We start from the raw sequence: 15,570 nt of genomic DNA on the forward strand, positions 1-15,570 counted from the left end.
GTCATGAGTTCTTGAAGGCACCAGTGGCCTTCCTCATGGTCACTTTTACTTTAAGAGGAAATCTTCATTATCTCCAAAACCCTCGTAAAAACCTGCTGAGTTCAAGAGCAAAGTCATTTTAATGTGATGATCATCTTTACCCTGATGGAAAACTTCTCGAAGGAACCTTCGGAAACCTTTCCATCACCTGCATGATTAAAAAAGAATCACATTCACGTAGTGTTTTGTCGTGGGCTCATAAGCACATGAGGTGCGTTCAATAAAGCAAGCTGATTTAACAACAATCATGTTTATATTGATGTGAAAATTCTCGAAAGAAGAAAAAAGAACCTTCAGTGGTGCAGCTCCGAGGAAGCTTTTCTGACGTTTAATGAAAGAGAAATGATTCGGACCTGATTTTCCCTTCAAATCCCTTGTGAACCTTTTTCCCCACATGCTACATTCAAGAGCAAAGTCATTTTAATGTGATAATCATCGTTAACCTGATGAAAAACGTCTCTAAGGAAGGAAAGAACCTTCAGTGGCGTCGCTCTACGCAAACTTCTGTCCGCTTTATTATTAAGAATTAAAACTATTTAGCAACTATTAGTCTTGATGTAGTCTAGTATATTCAGCGTAATAAAAATCACCTAGATAAATTCTTTACTTTGTCAGATTTCTGTTTTCTTACAATAAACGTCTTTACTATATATATTTTTTAAAGCTACATTTAAAAAAAAGTGAGATTCTTAGTTTGGTGTTACATCCTTGTATTTGCCATTTTTCTTAAAAAAGAGAGAGAGAGAGGAAATATTTAGACGTTCCTCTTTCTTAAAGCCAGTTGTAAACGTTTTGTAACAGGCTGCGTTCAGTGACACTGATAATCGTGCTTATATTGATGCGAAAAGTTCTACAAGGAACCTCAAGTCTACAAACACTTTTTATTCAAAGTTAAAGTGAATACGATTTCGTAAATATTACTGTTTGTATATGAGCGCTTCCATCCTGTAAGAGGAAATAAAATTCCCACTTCCCATGTTTTCTTACGATAAATATCCCTGAATGTTTTTTCCTCGAATGTTAGCATTTATGTTGAAAAATAGGAAATATTTTTGGATGTTACTTTTGTCTTAAATGCAGCCGTAAACCTTTTACCACGAGGCGCGTTCAATAACAAAAAGCTATGTCACTGAAAATCACTCCTTTAGTATTAAAAACAAGTCGTATTTAATCAGTATTAGTGTTAATATTAGCAAAGTCTGTTTCCGTCTTTGGAAGTACAAACATCAGAAAGGTTTTTACTGACTGCCTTTTTTAGGAGTAAACAATGATCAATTTTTCAGGTTTATTCCGATATATGACTTCCTTCTTCCCTCTGTGTTTATTAACCCAGAAAAGCTGCTTGGTGAAATTGTTTAAAAATTAAGGCGACTTATCGGAAATTCATCTTTTAGTGTCACAGATTTGAGATTTTTTTTTTAATTATTGTATTATTAATAAAAAGAAAATATTTAGATGCCTTAAAATCTCTCCAACCTTTTCCAACATGGTGCGTTCAATAACAACAACAACAACAACAAATAATAATAATAATAATAATAATAATAAAACTATCATTTTTACTCTGATCATTGTGTTTCTATTGGCAATTTTGAGTAGAAAAAAAAATCAGGTCTGTTGTACACCTTTAGTCGAATAAATCACAGGAAAACTTCCATTTTACATTGAAACCACTGCAGAGAAGGATGAGATACGAAGGTCGAACAGGTCTCAGCTCATGTTTTTATGTCAGTTTTAATCGTGAAAAGTTAGCAGTCTGACTTCAGCGATCTACGCCGGTTGATAGAAAGCTGAAAAGCTTTTCATTTTGGTGCACGTTTTAGACTGAAGGTTGACGGAGGCAGCGTCCGTCACCGTCCGTCACTTTGATTCATGGTGACGACGTTATAAAATCAGGAACATAAATGAAGAAAATCATCATCGTTTGAAAATGTGCTGTAAACGTTTTGATATTCAGTGATGCCTCGAGAAAACCTCTCCCCTGTGTATTGTTCCTGAAGTTACTCCAGTGTTGCATGAATTGAATTAATGCATGAAGTGAAGAATAAAACACTTCAGGGTCTGCGCTGAGAGGAAAACAATCAGCGACAGGTGTCATGTATTCCAACGTGTTTTATTCCTCTTAAACACACCATTTTGTTTTCATTAATTAAAGAACGACACGTTGCATTTTTATCCGTTTATAGTTGCATTTAAATGTTGCGGAACACCTCTGAAAAACAAGTTTGAGTTAAAAACCGTCGTTCCGTTACAAACGTCTCTTATTTCTCTAGGTTGAAGCTTAAAAGAAAAACATGCAGCTCAATAGTAATAGCTCTGCCCAATGCTTCTGATGGTACTGATGGTGTATTCATGATGGTGAGTTTACGCTATTATCGTACATACAGATTGCTAGAGTCGAGAGTCAAGCAAAACACCTAATGGTGCGATTTTGGACCTGCTGGGATTTTCACGCAGAGTTTAAACAAAAGGGTGCAAAAAAAAAAAAAAACACCACACAGTTCTAGGGCAGAAAACCCTTGTTGATGAGAAGACAAAGGAGAAATGGCCTACATTAACTCAAATAACCACTCTCTACAACCGTGATGAGCAGAAAAGCATCTCATAATGCAAAACATGTCGACAATGGCTTACGCTAACTTAAATAGTAACTCTCTACATGGCTGATGAGCAGAAAAGCATCTCAACACATCAAGAATGGCTTGCAGTGGGGAAAATAAGTATTTGATACACTGCCGATTTTGCACGTTTTCCCACTTACAAAGAATGGAGAGGTCTGTAATTTTGATCGGAGGTACGCTTCAACTGTGAGAGATAGAATCTTTAAAAAAATCCAAAAAAATCACATTGTATGTTTTTAAATAATTAATTTGCATTTTATTGCATGAAATAAGTATTTGATCACCTACCCACCAGCAAGAATTCTGGCTCTCACAGACCTCTTAGTTTTTCTTTAAGAAGCCCTCCTATTCTCCACTCATTACCTGTATTAATTGCACTGGTTTGAACTCGTTACCTGTATAAAAGACACCTGTCCACACACTCAATCAATCAGACTCCAACCTCTCCACCATGGGCAAGACCAAAGAGCTGTCTAAGGATACCAGGGACAAAACGGTAGACCTGCACAAGGCTGGGATGGGCTACAGGACAATAGGCAAGCAGCTTGGTGAGAAGGCAACAACTGTTGGGGCAATTATTAGAAAATGGAAGAAACTCAAGATGACTGTCAATCTTCCTCGGTCTGGGGCTCCATGCAAGATCTCACCTCGTGGGGTATCAGTGATCATGAGAAAGGTGAGGGATCAGCCCAGAACTACACGGGAGGACCTGGTCAATGACCTGAAGAGAGCTGGGACCACAGTCTCAAAGATTACCATTAGTAACACACTACGCCGTCATGGATTAAAATCCTGCAGCGCGCGCAAGGTCCCCCTGCTCAAGCCAGCACATGTCCAGGCCTATCTGAAGTTTGCCAGTGACCATCTGGATGATCCAGAGGAGGCATGGGAGAAGGTCATGTGGTCAGATGAGACCAAAATAGAGCTTTTTGGTATAAACTCCACTCGCCGTGTTTGGAGGAAGAAGAAGGATGAGTACAACCCCAAGAACGCCATCCCAACCATGAAGCATGGGGGTGGAAACATCATACTTTGGGGGTGCTTTTCTGCAAAGAGGACAGGACAACTGCACTGTATTGAGGGGAGGATGGATGGGGCCATGTATTGCGAGATTTTGGGCAACAACCTCTTTCCCTCAGTAAGAGCATTGAAGATGGGTTGTGGCTGGGTCTTCCAGCATGACGATGACCCGAAACACACAGCCAGGGCAACTAAGGAGTGGCTCCGTAAGAACCATTTCAAGGTCCTGGAGTGGCCTAGCCAGTCTCCAGACCTGAACCCAATAGAAAATCTTTGGAGGGAGCTGAAACTCCCGTGTTGCCCAGCGACAGCCCCGAAACCTGAAAGATCTGGAGAAGATCTGTATGGAGGAGTGGGCCAAAATCCCTGCTGCAGTGTGGGCAAACCTGGTCAAGAACTACAGGAAACGTCTGACCTCTGTAATTGTAAACAAAGGTTTCTGTACCAAATATTAAGTTCTGTTTTTCTATTGTATCAAATACTTATTTCATTTAAAAATCATACAATGTGATTTTCTGGATTTTTTTTTAGATTCTGTCTCTCACAGTTGAAGTGTACCTATAATAAAAATTACAGACCTCTCCATTTTTTGTAAGTGGGAAAACTTGCAAAATCGGCAGTGTATCAAATATTTATTTCCCCACTGTATGCTAACTCAAATGGTAATTATCTACAACCGTGATGAACAGAAAAGCATCCCAATATGTCAAGAATGGCTTACGCTAACTCAAATAGTAACTCTCTACATCCGTGATGAGCAGAAAAACATCTCAATATGATGAGAATGGCTTACGCTAACTCAAATAGTAACTCTCTACATCGGTGATGAGCAGAAAAGCATCTCAATATGTCGAGAATGGCTCACGCTGACTCAAATAGTGACTCTCTACATCCATGATGAGCAGAAAAGCATCCCATATGTCAAGGATGGCTTATGCTAACTCAAATAGTAACTCTCTAAGTCTGTGATGAACAGAAAAGCATCTCAACACATCGAGAATGGCTTATGCTTAGTCAAATAGTAACTCTCGACAAACGCGATGAACAGAAAAGCATCTCAATATGTCAAGAATGGCTTACGCTAACTCAAATAGTAACTCTCTACAGTAAGTCTGTGATGAACAGAAAAGCATCTCAAGATGTTGAGAATGGCTTACGCTAACTCAAATAACTCTTCACACCTGTGCTTGTGTATCGTCAGTTATCATGCTAGCTAACATTTCAGGGATTAACAATAAAGCTGTTTGTTAGCCTGAGCTAATGATTCCCTACATTCCCTGCTTCCTTATTTAACTCCTTTAATGTCAACATTTCTTGGACTTTTACTGAAGAGTTTGTACTTCTCTCCTTTAACTTGAGTGAATAATTTAAAGCTTTATTTTGAGTTTTTTTTTTTTTTTTAAATTTCGACGAATTAGAAGAAAACAAACTCAGAAACAAAATTATTGCGTGGCGTAAATAAGCTTGTTAATACAAAATGGCTCATGAGATCCTTTTCTCTTCGAGTCCCAGATCGAGTTCACACTCGGAACACTTCACTTCTCTGTAAATACGTTGTATGAATACAACACAGCTACCTTTGGAACGTTACAATTCGGTTATTTGTTGAATTGTTGCGCATTATTCAGAAACTACTCAAAATGCTTTGGAGTATGAAAAACAATTAATAAGTAAATCACGTAAACAAAGGTATTCAAAAGGGAAATAATTCCATGAATGAATGAGTTTAATACAAACCTCAATATTTCAAAACAAACAAACTGTCATCAACAGCCTAATAATGATTTTAATAATGGGTTTAAAAAAAAAAGGAAATGGAAAGTTCTGGAAGCGCTATGGTGCGAAAAATAGGCAAAATATTGTGGTACACATTTAAATTGAGAACATTTTCAATTTAGATCCAAAACAACAAAAATAATGAGAACTAGACCGGACAATTCCCCGGGAGAAATTGTGAGAGGATGCAGTGCGCGAAGCAATTCGGTCACGCATGTTTGCTGGCCGTGAATGTGTGACCTGCAATGATGTTTCAATGCAATGATTATGTGTGTGCTCGAGACAGCAGCCGTCATGAAGAAGACCTATTCAAGAGTATGACCAAAGTGACTACAGGCGGAAATTAGCATGTACTGCTATAACCTGGGACAGACATCTGTCCTTACCACAAGGATAATGTTTAATTTGTGCACTGTCCCTTTTAAAAATAAAATAAACTCTAAACTCTAAGAAGAGTGTTTGTAGTTTGTATGTACGAACAGAAGTGTTCCTAATAAAGTGGGCGGCTAAGCTGAAGTGTCATGCCGACCGAGGCTGTTTTTTTTTTTTTTCACAAAAAAAAGAAATTCACAAAATTCTTTCACAGTGAGCGCTAGAAGGGTCTCCTGAATAGACTCATGTAATTTTTTGTCTGTAGTGTTAGTCTGTAGACTTTTCTGTCACTTTTATAATGGGTGTCAATGAGCTAAGACACACAAGGTATGGAGTTTTGTGCTGTTTTTTATGAAGGACCAGGACTCGAACAATGACAAATAACTCGACAACGGAAGCAGCTATTCACAAAATTCTTTCACAGTGAGCGCTAGAAGGGTCTCCTGAATAAAATGATGTATTTTTTTGTCTGTAGTGTTAAAAATAACGACACTAGAGCGATTTAAAAATGAGAGACTTTTCTGTCCCGTTTATAATGGGAGTCAGTGAGGCCGCTCACCTGTGCTCTCCTCAGTTTGAGGCTTCTCATTCAAAAACTGTAAATCCTATCGTTTAGGTAGACACATTGTGTGAATCAGGACAAGTTTTCCTACTACTTTTGAGAAAATCATGTCTGTAGAGGGAAATTTGTGGCTGAAAACACAGTTTAAGCGAGAAAGTTTGACCTTTTTTTTCAAGCTCTCTCCACTCTAACTTAACGAGCTGCACTGGTGTGTAACGCAGTAGACACCCATTCAAAAGCCGGATTTTCTCCCGGAACCCACATGGCGTTTGAGCCGGGACTGATCCGAAAGTGTAGAACCTAGCAGAAAAGTTGAATACCAGATCCACAGAGGAGAAGTTTTTCTATGTTTTAGAGTTTGAATCACGTCTCTAGGTGAAAGCATGCCAGAGCAGCGGACGTTTGAAAAACGTTGAAAAAGTGCTTTTTTTTCAATTAATTCCATAGAAATGAATGGGGTTTTTTGGGGCGATTTTTTTCGCGACTACGTCGCGAAAAAATCGTATTCTGTAGAGAAAAGTAATAGCATAGCGAGTCCGATTGAGCCGCACGTTTTGATATATTGTTTGTCTGTGTGCGACGTATGGTTATTGAGTTATTCGAAATCAAAATTTGCGTAGGAGGAAGAATACGGAAGAAGAAGAAGAAGAAGAAGAAACACGTAGAAGAACAATAGTTGCACTGCATCCTAATAATTCATTAAACGTTAAGTAATAATTGTTGAATAAAAGAGTTTTAACTCTAGATTCAACTCTGAAACTGTCTTTCACTTGTGACTGAAATGACGATGTGAACCAAGTGCTGTGGTTCGATGTTTGACTTGTTTATTTTAAAAACAGCACCAGACGGCATGTCTGGAGTCTTTACTAATTTAGCCGTATAGTCCACCTGTCTCTTCCATATAGTCCACCGGCAGCTTTAGCCATTCTGCGTCCATTTGTCCAGCTCTGTAGCCATAACCCACGATTGATCGTTTACGAAAACACACGGTTGAGTGTTTATTGTGGTTCAAACCGATGCTAGACAAAATACACTCTTTAACAGCCATCACACTAACACCCCATTCACACTGTTTAATGTGCTGTGATGGTGTCGTGTGTGAACGGGAGCGAGACGGTCCAGTCCAAACGCTACTCTATCCCCTGGTGACTGAGTAACATTAATGATAATCTTATGACACGGAACCAGAACTCTTGGATTAACATGTTGTGACGGTCGTGACGTTGCTGGCGGGGATATAACTGATGATGCAGCATATTGACACCGACGTAATCCGAATCCGTCTTTCAAGCTAACCCGCTAATGTCTCAGCTTGGGCTTTTTGTGAAATATCCGGTCTCACGGGTTTTACAAATCAGATGAGATTGTTGTGAAAACACAAAGTCAGGCATTTGTCATGCATCAGGGGTGATGTTTGAGTCCCAGTGAGGTGATGCATGCATGCAGGGCAGCCAATTAAAAAATAAAAGCCTCATCAATAATGCAGGCGTCCTCACTGATATTTATGGAGGAAGTGGAGACAGTTAGAGATTTTGATGCGTTGGTTTGAAGGGGAAAGGATGGAAATGGGCCACGCTGTAGCAGAGAGAGTGGAGTGGAGTGGAAAAGAGGGAGGAGGAGGAGGAGGATGCGTGACAACAAGTCGATTTGTGGAGGATGAGCTGTGTTTGGACTTGTGGAGTGAAAGAAAAAGGGATGAAGACGTATACAAAAATAGCCAAATCATATTCAGAGCATTCATACTCCGAGTGCTGCAGATGCCTCGGCTCAAACTGCAATGTAGGCAGGGGAAAAGAGAGAGAGACAGAGAGCGCGAGAGAAAGACGAGTTCATCTGCAACTCTGTAAAGGATGAATGCATCCGCCCCGATTTCCTCACTGCGGGTGATAGCACTTTTTAATTAAGGTGCGAATGGAGAGAAAAGACAGCGAATGATGGAGATTTATCATCACTCCACCACAGGCTTGCAACTTATCACTACTGTGACGCCTCGGCAGCGATAATTCTGTTAATAGAAATGCACACACACACACGCACACACTTGCCACAATTCACTCTTAATGCCTACACACATGCATAGCTGTCGAAATGCTATTCACGTTCTTAATGAACCGCCTAAAAGCATGTTTAATGAATCACCAAGTTTATTAACACACACACGCGCACACACACACACACCATTAATAACATTCGGTGCCATTTGGAACCTCAAAACTGGCAACGGCTGAATGGAAAGATGGAGGAAGCGATATGTTTATCCCATTATAGAAGCTAAAGCGGTATTGAGGAAGCGCTGATAAGGAGACGGAGACATTTTTACTTAATTAATACAACGTCCCTCGGTAGAAGTGAGTTAACCTGTAATCGTGTGTGTGTGTTCGAAGCCTGCATTCACCGTTGTACTGTTGCATCAAGTGCAACTTTCCAAAACAGGACAAAATTGTCAAAGTTTAGCTTTCATCCACGATGACCTGTCTCACGCCTCACATGCTTTTCCAAGATGGACGTCTTCTGAGAACTCGACAACCTTGTTCTTGGCCTTGTTTGATAGCAAACCGCTAACAATTAGCTAACGAATTTTTTTTTTAATTACAATCAAACCTTTGTACATTTTAAATCGGTGTACAGTGTCTTCCAAAAGTATTCATCCCCCTTTGTGTTTGTCCTGTTTTGCCACATTACAAGCTGCAGTTAAAATGGATTTTTGGAGGGTTAGCACCATTTGATTTATACAACATGCCTACAACTTTAAAGATTCAAATTGTTGTTTTGTTGTGATACAAACAATAATTAAGATGAAAAAACAGAAATCTGGAGTGTGCATAGGTATTCCCCCCCTTTGTAGAGCCACCTTTTGCTGCAATTACAGCTGCAAGTCTCTTGGGGTTTGTCTCTATTAGCTTAGCACATCTAGCCACTGGGATTTTTGCCCATTCCTCAAAGCAAAACTACTCCAGCTCCTTCAAGTTAGATGGGTTGCGTTGGTGTACAGCAATCTTAAAGTTATGCCACAGATTCTCAATTGGATTGAGGTCTGGGTTTTGACGAGGTTATTCCAAGACATTTAAATGTTTCCCTTTAAACCACTCCAGTGTAGCTTTAGCAGTATGTTTTGGGTCATTGTCCTGCTGGACCGTGAACCTTCGTCCCAGTCTCAAACCTCTGGCTGACTCAAAGAGGTTTTCCTCCAGAACTGCCCTGTATTTAGTGCCATCCATCTTTCCTTCAGTCCTGACCAGCTTTCCTGTCCCTGCAGATGAAAAATATCCCCACAGCATGATGCTGCCACCACCATGCTTCACTGTAGGAATGGTGTTCTCAGGGTGTCAAGTCAAGTCAAGTCAAGTTTATTTGTATAGCGCTTTTAACAATAAACATTGTCGCAAAGCGGCTTTACAGAATTTTAACGACTTAAAACATGAGCTAATTTTATCCCTAATCTATCCCCAATGAGCAAGCCTGTGGCGACGGTGGCAAGGAAAAACTCCCTCAGATGACATGAAGAAGAAACCTCGAGAGGAACCAGACTCAAAAGGGAACCCATCCTCATTTAGGCAAGAACAGACAGCCTGACTATAATGAGTGCAAAACTGTTCATGATAACTGCAGTCCTAAAGTTAGCAAGACAACTGTAGTCCTCAGCCATAAAAGCATTACTGTAAGAGTCCAGTGTTGGGTGTTGGGTTTGCACCACACATGGCGTTTCCCATGATGGCCAAAAAGATCAAGTTTAGTCTCATCTGACCAGAGAATCTTCTTCCATGTGTTTGGGGAGTCTGCCACATGCTGCTGGGCAAACTCCAAATGTGTTTTCTTCTGGCCACTCTTCCATAAAGCCCTACTCTCTGCAGTATAAGGCTTCAAGTGGTCCTATGGACAGATCCTCCCATCTCCGCTGTGGATCTTTGCAGCTCCTTCAGTGTTCTCTTCGGTGTCTTTGTTGCATCTCTGATTAATGCCCTGCTTGCCCGGTCTGTGAGTTTTGGTGGGTGGCCTTCTCTTGTCAGGTTTGTAGTGGTGCCATATTCTTTCCATTTTGCTATAATGGATTTAATGGTGCTCCGTGGGATATTTTTTATAACCCAACCGTGACCTATATTTCTCCACAACTTTGTCTCTGACCTGTTTGGAGGCTCCTTGGTTTTCATGTTGCTTGCTTAGTAGTGTTGCAGAGTCAGGGTCCTTCCAGAACAGGTTGATTTATACAGACATCATGTGACAGATCATGTGACACTTTGATTGCACACAGGTGGATCTTAATCAACTAATTATGTGACTTATGAAGTGAATTGGTTGGACCAGCTCTTATTTAGGGGTTTCATACGAAAGGGGGTGAATACCTATGCACACTCCAGATTTCTGGGTTTTTTTTCATCTTGATTCTTGTTTGTGTCACAATAAAACAACAATGTGCACCTTTAAAGCGGTAGGCATTTTGTGTAAATCAAATGGTGCTAACCCTCCAAAACTGACTGGAAGAAGCTGATTTGGTGTTAAAATTGTCCTCGTAACATCGTCATTGCATGAAACACTACGTAATGATGAACTGTTCACGTTGCTTGCGAGAGCAGATGTGGAGCATGCTATGTTTCGGCTTATGCGAGTCCCAAACCGGTGTAGATTGTCAAAAACAGATTTCATATCTTTTTTCAGTCAAACTACACCCCTTATTCAGAAATCGAAAAACTTCTCTGAATGCAGAATCGTATTCATCCATAATCGTATATACACTACAGACGCAGTAGATACAGCGGGGGGTTAAAAACGTCATACTCGGTCAGGTTCATCATAGAGTTCTGCGTGTTTCCTTTCTGAGAATAAGATGGAAGGAATCTGCAGAATCTTTTATAGCTGTTGCCTTTGGACTTGCATTGAAAGAATTTTGCAAAGTTTCTTCAGTCGAGGCATTAACCCCCACCCCCCCTTGAAATATGGCAGATATGGGAGCTGTCAGTTTTTCAAGGAAAGGGTTAATAAAAATAAGAAAAAAATCAAAGAAAAGGGATGTGTGGTTGCCATGGAGACATGACTTTGTGAAGTTTTGTGTTTCCTAACCTGAATCGAGACCACTAATCTCCTGAATGATAGCCAGTCTACAGGCAGGGTTGTTAGTCAGTCTGTTATGTTTATTGCACATGTTTCCTTTGTGCTTCATTTTTCTTGATGCTTTTTTATTAGCAATGCACTGCACACGCCTTTCTTGCCTCCTCTTGCTCTGTTCCTGATATTAAACCTTATTTTCTTGGCAGTTCTGCCACCTCCAAGTCCAGAATATTTGTGCCCGTGTTATCATAGTGGGGGATAATGAGCAGACACAGGGATGAAATTGCTAGCGTCTGTTCGGGTGGCTGCTAGAACAGTGGCTTTGTTACACTGGATCTCATTACAGCTTTAAGGTTGACTTCTGAACCCACAGACAGTGAGTCTGCTTGTCACTTCCTGCCTTAACTTCGCAGGCATGCCTGTTGTCCGGGGGAGGTATGATTGGAGAGCGGTTAACTGCTTGCAGACTCTGACGATTACTTTGGAGCGAAGGGACAGAATAATATCGGTACGGGCTTGTGGTTTGTTTTTAGAGTAAATATTGGAGTTTTGTTAGCAATTTCAGTTATTAGCTTACAATTATATTAGCTTTGCTAATACCTTAGATGGTGTTTGAACCTCCTTTTACCACAGCACTATCGAATTCTCGATTCTGATTGGTCGGGAGAGCCGACTGGTTCTGGTATGTTACTCTGAATGTGCTCTAACTTGTTTCAAGGATATTCCACAACATTAACTGTCATTATAAAAAGATAAAAAAGCAGGACGAGTCAAAAAGTTACAACTGTAGGCAAATTGCTGTAATAAAAGAGGAATTAAACACTTTAGGACTTGCCATAATATATATATAAAGTGATGACTTGTTTCATGGAAACAAATGTAGCTAGCTGTAGGTTTATAAATGTAACAATAAATGAATAAAAATGACAGCGTATTGTAATAGTTGGAAAATCATCGTGATTGTAATAGGAATGAAACATTTCAGGACATGCTCTTGTCGGAAAATAACCAATGTCGGTGTGGTAACAGTAACGCCGTTTTGCGTCGTTAATTAGTTTCCCATAACAGCACACCCCCAAGTGTTTTGTTCTCTACTTAGTTGTTTTATATGGCAAGCACATAATGTGATAAACATATCCGTTCTGCATTCGCTGCTTTCCCAGAGGTACTGTAGAGGCAGTGATTTATGCTCCTCATTTGTTCCGAGTACACAGTGGTTACTTGGGTCCACAGTGAGTAAACAAATGCTTTCCTCTCTCTCTATTTCCTCCTCGTAGGTGAGAAGTGTGGTGGGCACGTTGATGCCACTGATGCGGGTTATATCACTTCGCCTGGTTACCCTTTGGAGTACCCGCCTCACCAGAACTGCGAATGGGTTATCACAGCCCCGGAACCCACCCAGCGCATTGTGCTGAACTTCAACCCCCATTTCGAGCTGGAGAGGCTCGACTGCAGGTACGCAACCATGGGTTGAGAAAGACACTGAGGAGCAACAGAAAAGTGTTCGCCATGTCCGTATCATTTAGCGATCATGAGTTCGAATTACTCCAGTGCTACAGCCTTCACTGGTTGGGAGTAAAGGGAGCAAAATTGGCCGTACTCTCACTGCTGACACTAACCAATCGCGGGCTTCAGTATGCAGAAGAGGGTGGATAGCACTTGCTTCCAAGTGTGTTACGCTGCCCACCCTGTGATGCAGCAGTTCAAAAAGAAGCTGAAAGTTGAAGGAAGCACGAGTTAGCCTTCATCCTTACTGATTGGTAGAACTCGTATGATAAGAGACATGGCTGGGAATTGGCATGTGACCAAATTATGGAGGAAAAAATTTAATCTGTTATGATATAATACAATTCAGATATGCGACCAACCTTGAATCGGAATCTGGGATAGACCTACCCATTAATTCAAACGATGATGACGTAGAGAAGGACTATTTCAAAAGTAACACCTTGCTAGCCAGTGAAATGATTTGCACATCTGTTGTTTTGTCCTAATTATTCAAAATTTAATGCATCAATGAAGTTCAGTTGTTGCTTTTCTAAATAACACATTAATCCAAATACAGTGTCTTGCAAAAGTATTCATCCCCCTTGGTGTTTGTCCTGTTTTGTTGCATTACAAGATTGAATTAAAATGATTCTTTGGGGCATTTGCACCATTTGATTTACACAACATGCCTACCACTTTAAAAGGTGCAAATTGTTGTTTTATTGTGATACAAACAATAATCAAGATGAAAAAACAGAAATCTGGAGTGTGCATAAGTATTCACTCCCTTTCGTATGAAACCCCTAAATAAGAGCTGGTCCAACCAATGACTCACTTCATAAGTCACATAATTAGTTGATTAAAATCCACCTGTGTGTGCAATCAAAGTGTCACATGATCTGTCACATGATGTCTGTATAAATCAACCTGTTCTGGAAGGACCCTGACTCTGCTGCACTACTAAGCAAGCAACGTGAAAACCAAGGAGTCTCCAAACATGTCAGAGACAAAGTTGTGGAGAAGTATAGATCAGGGTTGGGTTATAAAAAAAAATCCCAAACTTTGAATATCCCACGGAGCACCATTAAATCCATTATAGCAAAATGGAAAGAATATGGCACCACTACAAACCTGACAAGATAAGGCCGCCCACCAAAACTCACAGACCAGGCAAGGAGGGCATTAATCAGAGACGCAACAAAGACACCAAAGATAACACTGAAGGAGCTGCAAAGATCTACAGCGGAGATGGGAGGATCTGCCCACAGGACCACTTTAAGCCTTATACTGCAGAGAGTAGGGCTTTATGGAAGAGTGGCCAGAAAAAAGCCATTGCTTAAAGTGCCATTCCACCATTGGATGTATTCTTTGGCATAAAATACAATATATTTTGACAACATATATAAATGGTATCACTAGATAGAGAAATCTTTTAGCTTCAAAATGATATATCAAACATAATTTTTTGACGACAAGTATATTAATTTTGCGACCAAAGTCACCTACCCTTTTAATTTCCGCGCGTGATGTCATCGGCAGGTTCCCCTTCTTGTGTACCACGTGACGTGTGACGTGGCACATATTATCAGCAATGGCGGATAGAACGCGATAAAAATAATACCAATAAATCTAGCTAACTGAAAGATTAACTCAAAATTTTTCGCAGTTTTTTTGGCCCCCATATACGAGGAGAAATGACTCTCTCACTTTGGGGGTTTCCTGGTCTAAAAATAGACCGACACGTGGTACACAAGAAGGGGAACCTGCCGATGACATCACGTTTCACTACCGCGCGGAAATTAAAAGGGTAGGTGACTTTGGTCGCAAAATTAATATACTTGTCGTTGTCAAAAAATTATGTTTGATATATCATTTTGAAGCTAAAAGATTTCTCTGTCTAGTCATGTTGTCATAAAATATATTGTATTTTATGCCAAAGAATACATCCAATGGTGGAATGGCAGTTTAAGAAAACACATTTGTAGTTTGCCCAACAGCATGTGGCAGACTCCCCAAACACATGGAAGAAGATTCTCTGGTCAAATGAGACTAAAATCGATCTTTTTGGCCATCCTGGGAAATGCCATGTGTGGCACAAACCCATCACCCTGAGAACACCATTCCTACAGTGAAGCATAGTGGTGGCAACATCGGATATTTTTCATCTGCAGGGACAGGAAAGCTGGTCAGGACTGAAGGAAAGATGGATGGCACTAAATACAGGGCAATTCTGGAGGAAAACCTGTTTGAGTCAGCCAGAGGTTTGAGACTGGGATGAAGGTTCATGTTCCAGCAGGATAATGACCCTAAACATACTGCTAAAGCTACATTGGAGTGGTTTAAAGGGAAACATTTAAATGCCTTGGAATAGTTGAGTCAAAGCCAAGACCTCAATCCAATTGATAATCTGTGGCATAACGAAGATTTCTGGACACCAATGCAATGCATCTAACTTGAAGGAGTTGGAGCAGTTTTGCCTTGAGGAATGGGCAAAAATCCCAGTGGCTAGATGTGCTAAGCTAATAGAGACATACCCCAAGAGACTTGCAGCTGTAATTGGAGCAAAAGGTGGCTCTACAAAGTATTGACTTGGGGGGATACCTATGCACACTCCAGATTTTTGTTTTTTTTCATCTTAATTATTGCTTG

The 15,570-nt window shown here is 40.3% G+C and overlaps 1 protein-coding gene across 2 annotated transcripts in view; it reads left to right on the plus strand.

The window, feature by feature from the left end:
* The window catches only part of nrp2a (neuropilin 2a), a 122,882-nt gene that overhangs the window by 1,024 nt on the left and 106,288 nt on the right, over nt 1-15,570 (plus strand). For both annotated transcript variants that reach the window (XM_060898497.1, XM_060898498.1), the window contains exon 2: nt 12,711-12,888. In XM_060898497.1, coding sequence (XP_060754480.1) covers nt 12,711-12,888 — 178 coding nt within the window. The remainder of the gene's footprint in view (nt 1-12,710; nt 12,889-15,570) is intronic.

Source organism: Neoarius graeffei, chromosome 18, assembly GCF_027579695.1.
Source record: "Neoarius graeffei isolate fNeoGra1 chromosome 18, fNeoGra1.pri, whole genome shotgun sequence".
In the NCBI taxonomy this organism is placed as follows: Eukaryota; Metazoa; Chordata; class Actinopteri; order Siluriformes; family Ariidae; genus Neoarius; species Neoarius graeffei.